The sequence below is a fragment of the Dermacentor silvarum genome, chromosome 2 (genome assembly GCF_013339745.2).
Source record: "Dermacentor silvarum isolate Dsil-2018 chromosome 2, BIME_Dsil_1.4, whole genome shotgun sequence".
NCBI classification, from domain to species: Eukaryota; Metazoa; Arthropoda; class Arachnida; order Ixodida; family Ixodidae; genus Dermacentor; species Dermacentor silvarum.
This window is the reverse complement of record NC_051155.1, coordinates 5,098,102-5,115,080: the sequence shown is the minus strand read 5'-3', so window position 1 is coordinate 5,115,080 and position 16,979 is coordinate 5,098,102. Positions and strand designations below refer to the sequence as shown.

Below are 16,979 nucleotides of genomic sequence, written 5' to 3'. Positions count from 1 at the left end.
TGCCAACAACCGCGCTCGTCGCCCGCCCCTTATCTCCGCACGGCTCTGACCTTTATGCGCCGTGCATTCGCCGCTCAGTTTCCGTTGAAGCGATAGACCGCACGTACCTTCGCCCGCTGCCACGTATGGGCTCGCTGCCAGCGTTTTGACAGTCGTTGTCTGCAGTCATTCAGTTTGATCTATTCATGTTTGTTTGTGCGCGCTCACACCACGCTTGTTCATTCAGTTAGTAATAGTCGGTCCACATTTTCCAACGCACGCTACACATGCAATGCTGCCCGGATCGGCAGTGCAGCACTACAGGTGTGTCCCTTCGCACGCGCTACCCACGGGAAGCGCTTCTCATCAACACCACCGTTTCACACGCGCCTTCTCGTGGTCATCGAGTCTCTCTTCATGTCGGTCTACTTACGCCGCAGCACACCTACTTACTTAATCAGCTCATGTTTACTACAATTCATATTGATACCAAAGCCGCTCACCTTACTTCGTATGACATTGCTGTGTTGCTATCGCATTCATTGCTTCGCCCTTAGGGCGAAACTGTGACATTTTTCGCCTTGCTGCAACCGATGCGTCGTTACTGCTTTAGAACATAACAAATCGCAAACAATTAATAAAATAATAAAAAAAGGTGCTAGGGCCTTCACATTTTAATATAAGACCACTTATATTGCCCTTGGAACAACGTCTTTCCAGCAATGCAATTCAGTTTAAAAGTGAAGCTGGCTTTCCCACGTTCAGTGTTGCAGTGAATGAAGCCTACTTGCCGTATGCGAACGATGCGATTCGAACGGGTCCCGATAACGCTATCGCGGTCTACTCTTAAAGGCGAAGCTTAAGCGTGCTCCAATTTTTTACCCTTGCCGTAAGTGAAGGAAAAAAAATTATGCACATTCTGTGGGTATGTAGAATGTATGTGAAGCGAGGATTTTGTGTTATGTTTACCTGCGTGTGCAATACAGTTTGGTGCTATTTATGATGCTGGCGGTTCCTTTTCGCTTTGTCAAACAATACACGTGATTTAAACTGGCTGAAAAACGCCAGAAGAAAATAAAATGTAAATAAACGCCGAATAGCGCTCAAGTACGCTTCACAAAACGTTCAGGTTGTATGACAGATCGTATGCGACACATACTGCATGCATACAAAATAATCACGTCGCGTTAATATAACCGTGCTGTAACGGCACAGAAGCGCTTATAACGCAGCAAGTAATGAGTTTTCAGAAAAGAAATGTAAGGAAACCTGAGGCACACTCGCTCTCAGTTGGCATCAAGTGAAGTGGTTAAAAATCTGTAGCGTGTTTTACAGCGTAGTGATTGCTCAAAGACCTCGCATGATAACACGTGCGCCTATATGCGTCCTCGGCGCTAGGAGAAGTGGATGGCAGTCGCGTCTTCCAGGCTAGAGACAACATGCATGTGACGGCCTGTATGTATACCGCTACAGATGTGCTGATTAGTGGCTATTCAAGGGCAAACGTTTCCTATTTTCACTGCAACAAATAATCGCATTCAAGATTTTTGCATATTTAATGAAGCTAATAGCCATCTATGAACGTATCGCTATTCGCTTACATAAATAATAATCGTGGATGGGTTCCACACAATCTGTTTTATTATTATTTGGTTCGAAACTATACGGACATTTGAGACCCGCCATCAATGAGAACGCCGTCGTTCGTTCCGTCGCGGTGTACCGACGTGCGGCCCACGTGGTCATGCAGGACGCGACAGAGGCTGCAACAGCCGCAAAACCCGCGAGTGGTTTCGTCACCACGGCCACGCTGAGCGAAGCAGCAGCGTTGCGCTATCAGCGCGCAAACACTTCTGCTGTGTGTGCATGCTGAGCGGAGCAGCACCTGGCTGTTTGCGTTCGGACTGTTGACGCCTGAGACGGTACTAGCGAGGCACCCGCTTATGAGACGCCTGGTCGTAAACGGCCAACACTACACCTAGAGTAAGACCTTCTAGACTCTATAAAGTCGAGTTGAAAGTAATGTTTGACACAACTATGCACCTCTGCCGCGGTTTACGAAATTGCAACGCGTGACAAGTTCGCAACAATGTTCACCCACAAACCGCTACTCTTTCATCTGTACAGTCATGTGTCTGATACTGTCTCAGAGTAGATTTTAGATAGACAGGAATCATCTTGCGATATCAAGCATTTAGGCCAACCTGTCAAGGCTGAAAAATGGCCGCGAGGGAGCGTTTCCTCGTCGGGGCGGCAACAGCGATGAACAGTCACAGCGTTGGCGGTGAAGACGAGGTTGGGACCTTGGAAGTCGACCTACAAGCGTCCGCGGCGGAATACCCCGTGGCCATGGCTCATCTTCGTCAAATTTGCAGGCTGTCGCGAGGGTTGTTTACTTCCGCCTTTAGTCACGGCCACATTGTGGCAGGTTGTTTTGCGAGTGAAGCAATTTGCGTGATATTCTCGGGATTGGTGCGTGCATGCCAGGAAAAAAAATCACCGTGTGGTTCGCTCGAACTGTGAACGTGCTGCGGATGATGTACAACAAAAAGAAGACAGAACAGAGCTCAGTTTTTTTTTCAAAACCAGCGCCGGCATGGAGCAAGCTTACAGTTGACTATGGATAAGAGAGCTGTCACTAGAGTGGGCTTACGTTGTGACGTGTGTAGGTGCCGACACCCAATGTAGAACCGCTAACTGAAACTACGTCTGAGCGCATACGATAATGCTTCGAGTTTACTGGCAGCAAACAGCTGCCGATAACTTAGTTGCAGTATTGCGTGCTCGAAAGGCTGCATGTTTTCGAGAAGTGTTGGTTCTTCAGAGCTCGCAATAGGAGGCCTCCGAGTGAGCTCAAGCTAACCAATTACAGAGCCGACATTGACTAGACATTTTCTGCAGAGGTCGCACTTTTGAGCTTTCTAGTGTACACCCGCGCAGGTCCTTCTCGACGGAACGGCTTCCTGCGGTGCTGGGCGTACACGTCGGTCTGTACTCGGTGAACGTGACGTACGTGGTCGAAGCCGGAAGTAACGGCAGTGCCGACATTCGCTTCAACGAAGAGTTCGCGTGGCCCAAGCCAACTTCGCTGCGCAAGGAGTACCACGAGGCGCTTGTCAAAGGCCTGCCTTTCCCCATCCTCACGGTGTTGGACTACCTGAGTCAGGTGAGGGTGCCCAGGATGGGCCTTCCTTTGTGTTTCGTAAATCGCTGCCCTGACTTTGGTAATAACTAAATCGGCGATCTGTGCCGACGCATAACGAATAGCGACTTAGTCAACGCAAAATGCTCTACTACCTATGGTTTTCTTGTTTTATACGAAGGGATGACGTGAATAAGGGCACGCCCTGCTTACGCTGCTTTGCTTTCCCCATTTGCTAGACGGGTTGGGTCCAGTTGGTTGTAGGCCAGTTGGCATGGAAGACACTGTAACACGGGCGGTCACTCCACCTTAAAGTCTCCGCACTAGCTCGCCCTGGCGTCAGAAATGTTTACGGTGTCGGCGGCGAACTACCTAAGGAAAATACTGAATTTTAAGAACTTGCGTGGCGCCAGAACGCCCCAAATATGATAAAATACTTCGAAATTAATCAAAACACACTAACCTAACGGCCCTATAGTTTCGGTGCGTAATTCAAAAATTCAAGTCTGGCCTTCATGTTCTCCAGTAGTTACAAACTTGTTATCGCACAAATAATGACAATGGAGTTTTGAAAGCATAATTTATTACTATAAACTGATTTCGTGTAGTGCCCCTCTATATGCAAGGCAGTTCCAACGTAATCAGTACGTGTCCTTTTCGCTGTCACTGTTATCGAGCACTAAGTTGTGTATCATTATGTTAGAGCAAAAGTGCAGAGCTGTTTCAAAGTGTCAGCTCAATAAATATTGAACTTCAGAAATACTCCACATGCAGTATAAGTCTGTGGTGTGATTAAAACCCTGTCCACGAGTAGAAAACACCGAAGCTAGCGAAGCAAATTGTACCGCCAATTTCACGTGCGTGCGTCAGAAAAGCAGAGCAAAATTACGTCGCTTTACTCAACACGTAGAAACTTTCGTGCACATATTGTCACGGGTATAAACTATTTACAAGACGTATTTACAGGAGATAAACAGCAGCTGAGAACACAGAGAGTCTGTTGCCACTTCGTCCTCTTCTCCGTCGTCGACAGTGTCTGCTTTCCTCACCGTAACACAACCCCCGGCGGAAAAAGCACCGTCCCGGTGCTTCAGATAGGGAACGGCATAATTGGGCTTAAGCCGAGAGACGTGCACGACGTCGGGTGATGTGGAACCGGTTGGCACGACGGATGTCACTGGGATGATCTCATAGGTGACATTGGTCACTTGACGTAGAACGCGGTAAGGACCTTCGTAGCACGGAAGGAGTTTCTCGGAGAGCCCCACTCGTCAGCAAGGGGACCAAAGTAGTACGAGAGATCCTGGTGAAAAGTATGTCTCGTGATGGCGGCAATTGTAAGCGTGCTTTTGAGTTTCTTGCGATGCCAACAAACGAGTACGGGCAAGGTGGCACGCATGGTCAGCGTGGGCGAAGGCGTCGTGGGCATACTCGGACCCCGAATGCCGTACCAAAGGGAGCGAAGCGTCCAGTGGTAATACAGGGTCACGACCGAAGAGCAAGTAAAAGTATCGTGGCGTGACGAATTATAGGCGAACGTGACATTGGGTAGCGCAATATCCCAGTCCTTGTGGTCGGGGGAAACGTATTTCGATAGCATGTTAGTGATGGTCCGATTAAGTCGCTCAGTGAGGTCGTTGGTCTGAGAATGATAGGAGGTAATGAGTTTGTGCTTGGTAGAACAGGAGCGTAGGATATCAGCGATGACTTGGGAGATGAAAGTGCGACAACGGTCGGTAAGGGGCTGTCGCGAGGCGCCGTGGGCTCAAATGATAACCCGCAGTAGGAAATCGGTGACGTCAGTCGCGCAGCTCGTGGGAAGCGCTCGAGTGATGGCGTAGCGCGTCGCGTAATCAGTAGCCACAGCGATCCACCTGTTGCCGGAGCTGGATCTCAGGGAAAGGGCCAAGGAGATCCAAACCCACGCGGAAGAATGGATTGGAATCTCGATCGGCTATAAGTACCCGGCAGGAAGTATTCCTGGCTTTTTCCGATGTTGGCAGGACTTCCAAGCAGCTACGTATCGCCGTACGGAGGGCGCGAGGCCAGGCCAGTAGAAGCGGTGGCGCACGCAGTCGCAAGTGCGAGCAACCCCAAGGTGTTCGGCAGTAGGTGCATCATGAAGCTCCTGAAGCACGGTTAAGCGGAGGTGTTGGGGAACGACAAATAGAAAGGGAGGACCGTCAGGGTGAAAATTGCGGCGGTACAATATCCAGTCGTTGAGGACGAACCACCGTAACGATGGATCAATGGGAGCAGATTCCAATCGGTCAATGAGGGTCCTCAAGGCAGCATCATGGCGTTGCTCATGGGCCATGTCCAAAAGCTGGGAAATGGAAAGAACACTTGCGGAAGCATCCGTGTCGGCGTTGGTGTGCGTGTGTACAGGGTAACGGGACACGCAGTCAGTGTCATTGTGTGGGTATACACCACAGAATAGGAATACTCCTGTAGCCGCAAAGCCCATCGTCCAAGCCTCCCTGTGGGATCCTTTACGAAGGAAAGCCAACATAGGGCGTGGTGGTCCGTTACAATAGTTACAAGAGGGCGTGGTGGTCAGTTGTTGGATTCGAAAGAGGAAACCACGTAAGGGGTGGAACAAGGAAATAAAACAAGCTATAGAAAAGCGTAAAGAGGCATCTAGGGCTCATTGAGAAGCCAAAAAGATTGGATTACAAGAAGAATAGGTGCTCCTTAGATGGAGTACACACCGAGAAAAGAAAAAGGGTGGCGAGTGAGCTCGTGCAAGAGAAAATTAAATGCGTAAGTGAAAGTTGGGTGCATAACATTCACAAAAGAGACAAAGGTGCCCGAAAAAGATTCTGGAACCATATAAAACCTCTCGGAGCTCCAACTAAAAACTCGCAAACGGCTTTAAGGGATGAAGACGATAACATCTACGAAGGAAACGATGCGCTGCGGTACATCACAGACGTTATCAGGCATAACTTCGGCAAAAGAAAAAGCGTAGTTCGGACAACAGATCCAGCAACAGCAGAGAGGCCTGAGAAATCAAAATTTAGCATAGAAACCTTTTATTGGAAAAAGGCAGCAGAAAATGTCCCTAACAAGACGGCAGCAGGACCCGATGAAATCGCAATACAGCTAATCAAAAACCTCGGTCCAAAAAGCAAGGCACTGCTGACTAATGCCATAGAGCAAGTGAATAGAACAAAGAAAATTCCCCCTCGATGGCGTGAAAGCAAGATGATTCTCATCTACAGAGGCAAAGGAGATAAGGATAAGACGAGCTCGCACAGTCCGAGTTACAGTAACGTCGGTGATATATAGAATGGCAATGGAAGCCATAACATAGAACTGTCGAAGTGGGTGGAGAAAAACGATGTATTGGGGGAACTACAGAATGGGTTCAGGCCAGGCAGACGCTTAGATGATAATATGTTTGTACTAACTCAGTGCATAGAGATTTCAGTAGCTCAGAAAATGCCTTTATCGATATCATTTCTAGATAATAAAGGAGCTTATGACAACGTAGACAGGGAATTGTTATGGAATATTCTTCAGCACGAAGGCATAGATGACGATTTCGTGGAGCTGCTGAGGGAGATATATAGAGACAACCAAGTACAAGTGGTATGGGAAGGTCGAAAAGGTAATGAAATGGTGGGAATTCACCAAGGATTGAAGCAAGGATGCCCTCTGTTACCATTGTTGTTCACGGTTTACATTAAGGGTATAGACGTTTTCACGAGGGTGCTTCCGACGGTCTGGCGTGGAGAGTATGTGTCAATGTGGCCTTTTTGGTTTGGACTGTGAGCTTGCCTTGCGCTTGCGTAGCGGAGTGGTAGCTTTCCTTCGATGTTTCCGTTTATTTTTGTCACGAATTACTTACGCTCGTAAATAATGGTATATACACTCATCAAAAGGCTACAGGCCAGCACTGTGCAGTTTATGGGTGCACAAACAACCAGCGGAAAATAACGATTTTGGGGACTAAGTGTGTCCACAACACAGCACTCCGCGATACCACTGCCGATGTGGTATGTTAACGCTGCGCTGGTTTCCCGCATCACCTGTGGACTTAGCATTACAGTCTCGTGTGAACCAATGTACACATCAGTTAAATAATGCATTTTGGTAAACCATTTTCGGCACATTTCCTAAGAGGTTGCGAGTATTGTCAGCTCTTCGAAGCAATATTTTCTCGTATGTACGGGCAGAGGCTACATTTGTTATTCTTTCAAACACCACTACATTCTAGTGCCTAATACGGGGGTCACATAGAGCACTTTTGATCGTGATCGAGCCCGATCTGGATCGAATTTCTCGGTCGCGATTGGCTTCTTTGCTCAATCTGCGGAAGGGAGCCAATCGCGGTCGAACATTCCGATCCACACCGGGCTCGATCGCGATCAAAAGTGGCAGTGTGGCACCGCGGTATGAGACAAATTGAAGCATTCTGCAAGATAACTAGTCGGTAAATACACTTCGCAACGATCTGGAAAAATCGTGTTCTATGGAAGATGTATGCAGACCCTGTGTCCACCAAAACATTGTCTCTGCGTTGACACGCGCCCTGTGCGGCCCTGCTCATAAAGATAATTTCGAAATCCAGCACGTGTGCTGTATCAGTTCGCCGCAGGTACCGCACTGCTCGAGCGCCACGCTTCTGTTTTGACATTAGGTTGTAAGCACCCTGCGCTGCTCCAGATTCAATACATTTTACATGTCTGAGCTGTTGAGTTGCGTGGGAAGCGTATGGAATAACCACCGCCCATCTACCAACCGCTGGCACGCGTCTGCGGGCCGCCGGCGCCTGGCTCTAAGCATTGCCCGACAGCTACGTACGCGCCTGCTTTCGCTAAATGAGTTAACCCTCAACCGCGAAACGTAATGGTGATCAGATTCAATCAACGACTACAGTCACATGTTCCCAGCAATAAGAATGAAAAAAATTATTACATTCGAGGGGCAGCAAAGAACGGGGTAATAAATGCAGCTCCACTTACGTGAAACCTGGGGAAGTGCGAAGCACTGATGCGCAGGTGCTGGAGTAGCGGTACAGCCCGGGCGTGATCACGCGCGACGGGCGCCGACCACCAGGGCCCCTAAAGTGCTTCGCACTTAAATGACCGCTGATTAGCACGCCAGGTCTCGACGTAGCAGACGTGGCTGCTGCCGCTACCGATGACGAAACGCCACATCCACTGGCTGGGCTTTCCATTGCCATTTCACTTCACTAGAGTGTACTATAACACTCTAACTTCACACTGAGCGTTAACGCGAGCACGTGAAACATGTACCAAGTCAAGCGGCACAAGAAAAGCAGAGTGGAAGAAAACAATCGAAATAATGCTCGACGAAGTTCACACAACCAAAGTGCGGTCGGCCTGCCCTCGCACGGCTCACAGTCGAAAATGGCGGCATAACTTGTTCTGACGCTAGACGTCGCCCGTGTCTGGCAATGGCGCTACTCCAACGTCAGTTTGTGAAAAGTTTGTGAAAAGGTCTATAGAAAGACAACTGGAAAACAGCGAATTAGGTTTTGATTTATCCTACATGCGCAATAGACAAATGGTGCAACAGAAGGTCCCTGGACCGATGTACGCAGATGACATTGTGCTACTAGCGGACAATAAAAAAATTTACAGATACTTGCAAATATCTGTGGGAATGCAGCGACAAATCTAGGCCTTAAGTTTAGCACAGAGAAATCAGGAATTGTGATCTTTAATGAAGAGACGAGCAACTTCGTGGTGTCAATCCAACAGCAAGTAATACCCATAATCATCATCATCATCATCAGCCTATATTTATGTCCACTGCAGGACGAAGGCCTCTCCCTGCGATCTCCAATTACCCCTGTCTTGCGCTAGCGTATTCCAACTTGCGCCTGCGAATTTCCTAACCTCATCATCCCACCTGACTTTCTGCCGTCCTCGACTGCGCTTCCCTTCTCTTGGTATCCATTCTGTAACCCTAATGGTCCACCGGTTATCCATCCTACGCATTACATGGCCTGCCCAGCTCCATTTCTTCCGCTTAATGTCAACTAGAATATCGTCTACCAGCGTTTGTTCTCTGATCCACACCGCTCTCTTCCTGTCTCTTAACGTTACTCCTAAGATTTTTCGTTCCATTGCTCTTTGTGCGGTCATTAACTTATTCTCGAACTTCTTTGTTAACCTCCAAGTTTCTGCCCCGTATGTTAGCACCGGTAGAATGCAATGATTGTACACTTTTCTTTTCAACGACAGTGGTAAGCTCCCAGTCAGGATTTGGCAATGCCTGCCGTATGCACTCCAACCTAATTTTATTCTTCTGTAAATTTCTTTCTCATGATCAGGGTCCCCTGTGAGTAATGAAGTAATACCCATAATGAAGCAATATAAATACCTCGGCGTACACATAAACGAAGGAAAGAATTACTCAAACAACCACCAAGATAATCTGAAAATAAAGGGGAAGCGGAATGCAGCAATAATGAAACACAGAGCACTGTGGGGCCACAATAAGTATGAGGTGGTGCGTGAAATCTGGAAAGGAGTAATGGTGCCAGCGCTAACATGCGCAAATGCCATTATATGCTTAAAATCGGATATATTGGCGGGTTTAGAAGTTAACCAAAGATCAGTAGGCCGGTTGGCTTTGGGAGCACACGGTAATACGACAAATGAGCCAGTGCATGGAGACATGGGTTGGGCCTCTTTTGAAGTCATAGAAGCAGAGAGCAAAATTAATTTTGAAGAAAGGCCCAGGAATATGGATGAAAATAAATGGGCGGCTAAAGTGCACAATTATCTCTACATGAAAAGCGTGGACACAGAATGGAGGAAGAGGTCAAGGAAGTTGGAAACCAAGTACAGGATAATCGAGACTATAAATAGACAACCAGGAGTCACCAGAAAGAAAGTGAGAGAAATATAGACCGTTAATTGGATGCAAAGAATGGAAACAAAAAGGACAATGGAGATTTACAAGAATGAGAAGAAAGGAATTAGAAGGGAAAATCTGTACGATAACACAAAGGGCAGTGCCTTGCTATTTGAGGCTCGAGCTGGTTGCCTAAGGACCAAAACATACCGAAGCAAATATTCGGAACTAGATGAGGCATGTGTATGCTGCAGTAAAAATCCAGAGACCACTCAGCACATCCTAATGGAATGCGATGGGATCCACCCAACGAGAACCCTTAGGTAACGTGCAACTCCCAGAAGCACTTGGGTTTAAAGTGGAAGGAAACATCAACAGATCAGCCGTATAGATAAGCAAGAGACGATTAGAGCACTGGTGGAAAAAAAGCAAGGAAAAGATTGATACGACCTGATCTCTTAAAATCGTAGGTAGCGGTTCAAGGTAAATTTTTGAAAAAGAACAAGAATAATGAGAGGTATACAAAAATGCTAGATAAAGAACATGTATAGGTAGTATAGAATTAGAATTCAATTTTATTCACAACACACATACAAAGTTGTGTTGAAGGTTCCCCTGGCAAAAAAGCTGTAAGCATACAGCATGACGGAGGCCAGGGGGGCCAATAATCGGCTGCAGTGTCAATGCTTTAGTAATATCATTAAATGACAATACATGAATACACCTCAATAAAACCCTATACGAATACTATAAGCAACAGGCGCAACAATGAATACCTACACTATAAGCAATACATTAAGATATATACTATGCATATCAAGATATGCAAATACATGCACTACATACTAGATGCACTAACAACAGATGCAAGTAATACTCGTATATAAGACGAGATAAATACAGTGTTTACCTGAATAAATCAAGCAGGCTATGTGACTATTTGTCGCCGCCCCGTTTCAAAGGGGATGCCAATAAATAATAATAATAATAATAATCATCATAGAAAAGGGCCTGCCGTATAAATAGGGGCGGAATTTCGCTACTGCTCACACAAGTGCCAAACATTCGCGCTCGGTAATAGAATAATTCCGCTCCGCAGGTGACAAAAGACGGCCAGCGTACGCGATAATACGTTCACGGCCGTGCTGAACTTGTGCCAAGACGGCACCGATGCCGTGGCCACTGGCATCGGTGCGCACCTCTGTAGGGGCTGACGTTTCGAAGTGTCCTAGAATCGGCGGGGTGGTGAGTATGGCGGTAAGCCGAGAAAAGGCGGCGGCCTGAGAGCCTCCCCATGAAAACGGCACACTTTTCTTCAGAAGATCTGTCAGAGGACGTGCTATGGTGGCAAAATCTTTAACAAAGCGACGGAAGTAAGAGCAATGGCCCACGAAACTTCCGACATCCTTTTCGGACTGTGGGACAAGAAACTCTTTCACGGCGCGAATTTTCTCTGGGTCCGGTCGGATGCCAGACGGACTGACATGTCCAAGGAATGTAATTTCACGGTGGCCGATGTTACATTTCTTCGAGTTGAGCTGTAGACCGGCCTTGCGAAAAACAGCAAGTGCAGCTGAAAGGCGCTCAAGGTGTGTGCTGAATGTGGGCGAGAACACAATAACATCGTCTAGGTAGCAGAGACAAGTCGACCACTTGAATCCTTGGAGTAATGAGTCCATCATAGGCTCAAAGGTAGCAGGAGCGTTGCAGAGCCCAAAATGCATAACTTTGAAGTCGTAAAGACCATCAGGCGTTATAAAGGCTGCCTTTTCAGGATAGACATCATCCACAGTGATTAGCCGATATCAGGACCGTAGGTCAATGAACGAAAAATACTGTGTGCCGTATAGCCGATTGTCTGTGACTCTCAGTATTGTATGCGAGACAGTAACGTTATGGCTGAGAACGACGGCAGTTATAGGAGCGGAGATGTAATCACCATCGGGAACTGGCATAGGTGGCGCCATTTCGGTGTATGTCAAGGCCTGTGGTGGAACGGGAACAAAATTAGTCGGTCTCAGGCGAATTTCGTGAGGTGTTGTAGGATCGTCCAGCAGAGGCAGGTCAAGACAAGCAAGGCAGGTCAAGAGGAACAATCGATGAGCGCTGAATAGGCAGAGAGGAAGTCGAGGCCTATAGTATGAGGTCATGGGGGCATTGTTCAAGCACAGTGAAAAGGACGACAGTATGGCGGCTGGAAATGCTCACACGTGCAGTACACAGTCCGACCACAGCCAACGTGCTGCCGTGGGCGATTCGTACGACCCGAGTAACGGCGGGCGTAACAATTTTCCTTAAATGGCGGCGAAGGCGGCTGGTCATAATCGACATGTGCGCTCCGGTATCTATGACGGGTGTGCCATCAACGTGGTCGTCGAGAAGGTTACGTTTCGTAAACAGCGTCAAAGGAGGATTTTGCGGCGAATTCGACATTGCAGCACGACCCCGAGATGCCGCGTTGCCTAGTTTTCCGGCTGGTATGGTCCTGGGTAGGTCGGCGAGGGCGAGCGGTGAAGCTGGGGCGGACGTGGCTGGCGACGTTGAGGCGAGGGCGAGCGAGTATAGCGGCGAGGAGAGGTAGCGCCGTCGGAAGCATCGTAGAAGCGACGGGGTGACGAACTGCGGGGCGAACTTGAATTCCAGAAAGTGTTTTGAGGCGGGGATGGCCAACGGCTACGGCAGTGATGGGAAACGTGACTGATTCCGCCGTAGCAGAAACAGATCGGCCTGCCATCAGGTGTACGCCAGTCCGATGGATTCCGGGCACTGTAGGGCGATCCCTACAGTGCCCGGAATCCATCGGACTGGCGTACACCTGATGGGATAACGGGCACTGTCGGGTGGACTGCGATAGGACCGAGGCATAGTAGCAGGGCCGGTGTCAGGACGACTCAAGGAGCAGGCGCTGGGGAGACCCATATTAGCGATTTCCTGGCGAACCAGGGACTGGATCAGCGATATCGTCTCAGCAGTGTTGGTCCAAGACGTCTGTTGAGGCGAGACAGGAAACTTTCAAGTTGGCGGCGCACAATGCGGGTCACGTTTTCACTTGGTGGTGGCAAGCTAGATTGGTTGGTTGGTTGGGTAGGTGCAAGAAGAGGTCACTGCAGTATTTCGAAGCCGTGTAAACTGATTATGTATACGGCGGCTCTTCGCCTGCTCGAAACGGCGGCATTCCTTCATGATGGCGTCGACAGTCGATAGGTTTCTAAAGACCTAAAGGTTGAAGGCGTCGTCCGCGATACCTTTGATAATGTGCCCAACCTTGTCCGCCTCTGGCATTCACGTGATGATTTTATGACAGAGGGCGAGAACGTCCTGAATGTAGGAGACATACGACTCTCTAGCAGTTTGGGCACGCGTGGCGAGTTGTCGCTTGGCGGCTAGCTGCCGACCGGTCGGATTGCCAAAAACGTCGGACAGCTTCTCTTTAAACAACTCCAAGCTGGTGATCTCTTCCTCGTGTGTGTAATACCACGTTCGCGGTGTTCCGTCGAGGTAGAACACGACATCGGCCAGCATTACGGTCGGATCCCACCTGCTCACCTTGCTGACGCGCTCATACATCTTGAACCATTGTTCTACATCAACACCACTGAGGCCGTTGAACTTGCCGGGTCTTGCGGCTGAGGTAGAGCAACCTACTGGGTCTGCGTAGTCGGCCATGCAGCTGCAGACGCGGTGCCTGCCGCTGGATGCATGTTCCCAGGCTGGGTGAGACGTCCGCTGCGGAGCTCCGTGGCGAAGACGCGTGCGTCGCACCTATCACCAAAATGTCACGGGTGTAAACTATTTGCATGATGTATAGACAGACAACAGCTGAGAACAGAGAGATGATGATGATGATGTCCTCAGCACATGGCTCGTACCCACTTCGGGGGATTGGCCAAGAATTGACCACCTGAACTTTTAGATATGGATTCTGAAACTACAGTTAATGTGCAATTTAGTAATCAGAACAGACAGATTAATTTTCCTGAACTGCATAATTTATAATAACAATGCCATGAATTAAAACTGAAATATCTCTCAGAGAATTGTAAACAGAGAGGCTGTTGCCACTTCGTCCTCTTCTCCGTCGTCGACATTGTCTGCTTTCCTCACCGTACCAATATTTATGTTAGAGAAAACAACCATAATTACTTTTTTTTTGTCTAGGAGCGATAAGCGCAGACAGTACAGGCTTACCAGTGGCTCAGAGCATACATATATACTTGGGAATATTTTAAGACTGACGCTTCATGAAAAACGTACCATGCACAACAAAGAGGACGCCAGAACAGAATAACAGTTCTGTATGAGAAAATTCTTTATAAAAGAGTTGCAGTAAGACAAGAGCAATTATTTACCAGATTTCCAAAAACGGATCAGTATAGCAGAGCACCGAAGCTCAGTGAAAAACGATGTTACGACTTTTTCTATTGGCTCCGAAAGCATGCAAGGAAGCGGATTATTGAACGATGGAACGATGCCGGATTCAGAGAGCGGTAAGGGCCGAAAACTAGTACGACACAAATCTGACCGAGTTGGTGAACATGCAGGATTAGAATGTTTAGACTTGAAAGGTAACACGTTTGCACTATACTGTCCTTTCCGTTGCTCCCATGTCTTCTAAGCTTAAGAGGAAGCTAATAAAGTACATGTAAAAGGCAGAAATTCTCTCGTAATTGAAGCGCTGAAACCATTACAATGGTTTATAGCACTTAAGAAATAAAGCTAACTTTTACCTACTGTCAAAAGCGTGCACAGAATATTAGTTTAGGAACTCGAATCGTTTACAAAAATTGCCAAGAATCAATAAAGCTCAAGCACAGAGCCTACAAATTCGCCATTCTGCACCGAAATCAGATACCACAGTTATGAACGCTGCTTCGGCCTCTAAAATGAACAAGGGTGGTACTTAAATTTACAGCTTACAAGAATGGCTACATTGCTTATAAAGGTTTTTCGAAAGCCCCATTCATATTACACCCTCACACATCGTATAATTAAGAGAAATGTGCAATACAAAATGTTTTTCCGCTTTATAATTCTAGAGGTGCAGTCTAACTCTTTATATTAAAAAAACGGACTCGCCATCTCGGTCCCGCGGAAGTTTTTATTGTTTAATTAGACAGTTGTAAACCTGATTCTTTATTTAATTCATTTTGTGATATATAGTCGGTAAGCTTTGTTGATTACCTGAATAAACATTGCATTTAGTTTGAGGGTACAGTCTAGCTTTTGATAAAAAAAAAGTTGCAGTGGCTTAGCTCGGCTATGCCAGGATATACGTAGCGTTAGCAAAGGTTCAGCTGATTATTCTTAGCTTTCCTGGTTGTCTAGATTGTCAAGGATTAGCTTGATTGTCATGCTTACTGCTGCTCCAATGACACACACGCGGTATACGTATTATGTGGCACATGTATTCATTCCTCCTACGCTCAACCGCTAATTGTCAGGCAACTACTTCGGGATCCGATGAGTCAAGCTTCTCCGTTCTTCTGCGCTGTTGAGCAGCATTTGCGCTCTCCTTCTCCATGGCTATACCACACTGGCAAACGCCAGTCAGAAGCGCAGCGGCTCCAGCGCAGTGTCAGACGGCGACTGCACAGCGAGCGCGCGCCGGCGCCAGTGCGTCTACCACGGCTACGACGTCACTCCTCTGGAATGCGCAGACCGGCGGCGGTGAGTCGCGCGCGGCGGCGGCGGAGTACGCGAGAGGTGCCGGCTCCGATGGCTCCGGTGCGGTGCGCAAGCCGTGTGACATCACTGATCCTTGCGCATGCGCAGCACGGCTCTTGATGTGCCGCGCGAAACGGGCTTGGCTAGGCCAGTGTAGTAACGCTACAAAAATTGACTCGCCATGAAGGGTCAGGCAAGCCGAAGATGCCGCTAGGACCCAAGGGCTCCTGGCCGCCATCTAAGGCAGGGGAGATAAACTCCTCTTACACTTGCCGTTTTCTCTCTCGCCATGCCGGTCGTGCGAAAGTGGATGTCCGGCGAAGCTGTTGAAGACCACCACTACAACGGCTGACGCAATGCTTTATTGCTTTAATGTAATGGTAATTTTGGCGGCACGCCGCCGTTGGTCGTACTGCGGTTTCGTTTCCCTTTGGCGCCCCTCGTATTCACGTCGGTCCTCGGGAGCCCTCTAACTATGCGTTCCCTACCCATAGCGGTGCTGCAACAACAATGAAATCAGTTTCTAGGCTGGTTCTGTTATACATGAAAGGCCAGTGACGTCACTCCCCACGTCGCGAGCTGCCGCGCCAGCTTGCGCAACAGTAATCTTTACTGGAAAACGCATGCAGGGAGCGCTATGTGCATCGCGTTGTGAACAGGAGCGCCTTATCATCAATGATGTGCTTTGCATGCTTGTTTCGTGCTTGTTCTTTATTGAAACGAATATCCTGTGCTGTATTTTGCATGCGTGATGCCAAAGAATGTATGCACTTTTCACTTTAATCGCTGAAGGACTTTTTTTCTTTCCTAATCGCTCAAGTTATTTTCTTTCTTTTTTTTTCCGTGGGGACGCGCCGCGAAAAATCCCCGACCAACTAGAAGCTCACAGCTTCGCTGTAAAAGGTAATTAAAATTGGTGCAGCGGGTGCCACGAAAAACGATCGCACCTTTGCAATCCATTTAGATGGCAGCTCCTGAGGACTCGCCAGATATTAAGGTACCTTCGTCCCTTCCTTGCGTTTTCCCGTCTAAAATGCAGCGCAAGACAACAGCTGCACCTAATAGCCCCATTTTGAGCATTGCTGAGCCTCTTACCGTTTCGAAACATGAAGCCGAAAATTACCGCAATCATGAAAATGCCGCCATGAACGTGCATAATGCACGACTTGTTTTATTTGGTAGGCTTGCAGGAGGAGGGATTACCGCAGAAACAAGAGCGATGACTTCCAATATTGGCCGGAAACACACATACTTGCGAGTTCTACAGGATCGATTACAGAGATCGGTAATAATGCAAGTAAGGGGACGGAAAAACCGCTCACATATTAAAGAGGATTGTCTTGGGCTACCTACACGCGAA

At 48.0% G+C, this 16,979-nt stretch overlaps 1 protein-coding gene across 2 annotated transcripts in view; it reads left to right on the top strand.

Moving 5' to 3' along the window:
* The window catches only part of LOC119441293 (dual oxidase maturation factor 1), a 181,541-nt gene that overhangs the window by 143,168 nt on the left and 21,394 nt on the right, over nucleotides 1–16,979 (top strand). For both annotated transcript variants that reach the window (XM_049661124.1, XM_037705916.2), the window contains one exon: nucleotides 2,920–3,145. In XM_049661124.1, the coding sequence (XP_049517081.1) occupies nucleotides 2,920–3,145 (226 nt within the window). The remainder of the gene's footprint in view (nucleotides 1–2,919; nucleotides 3,146–16,979) is intronic.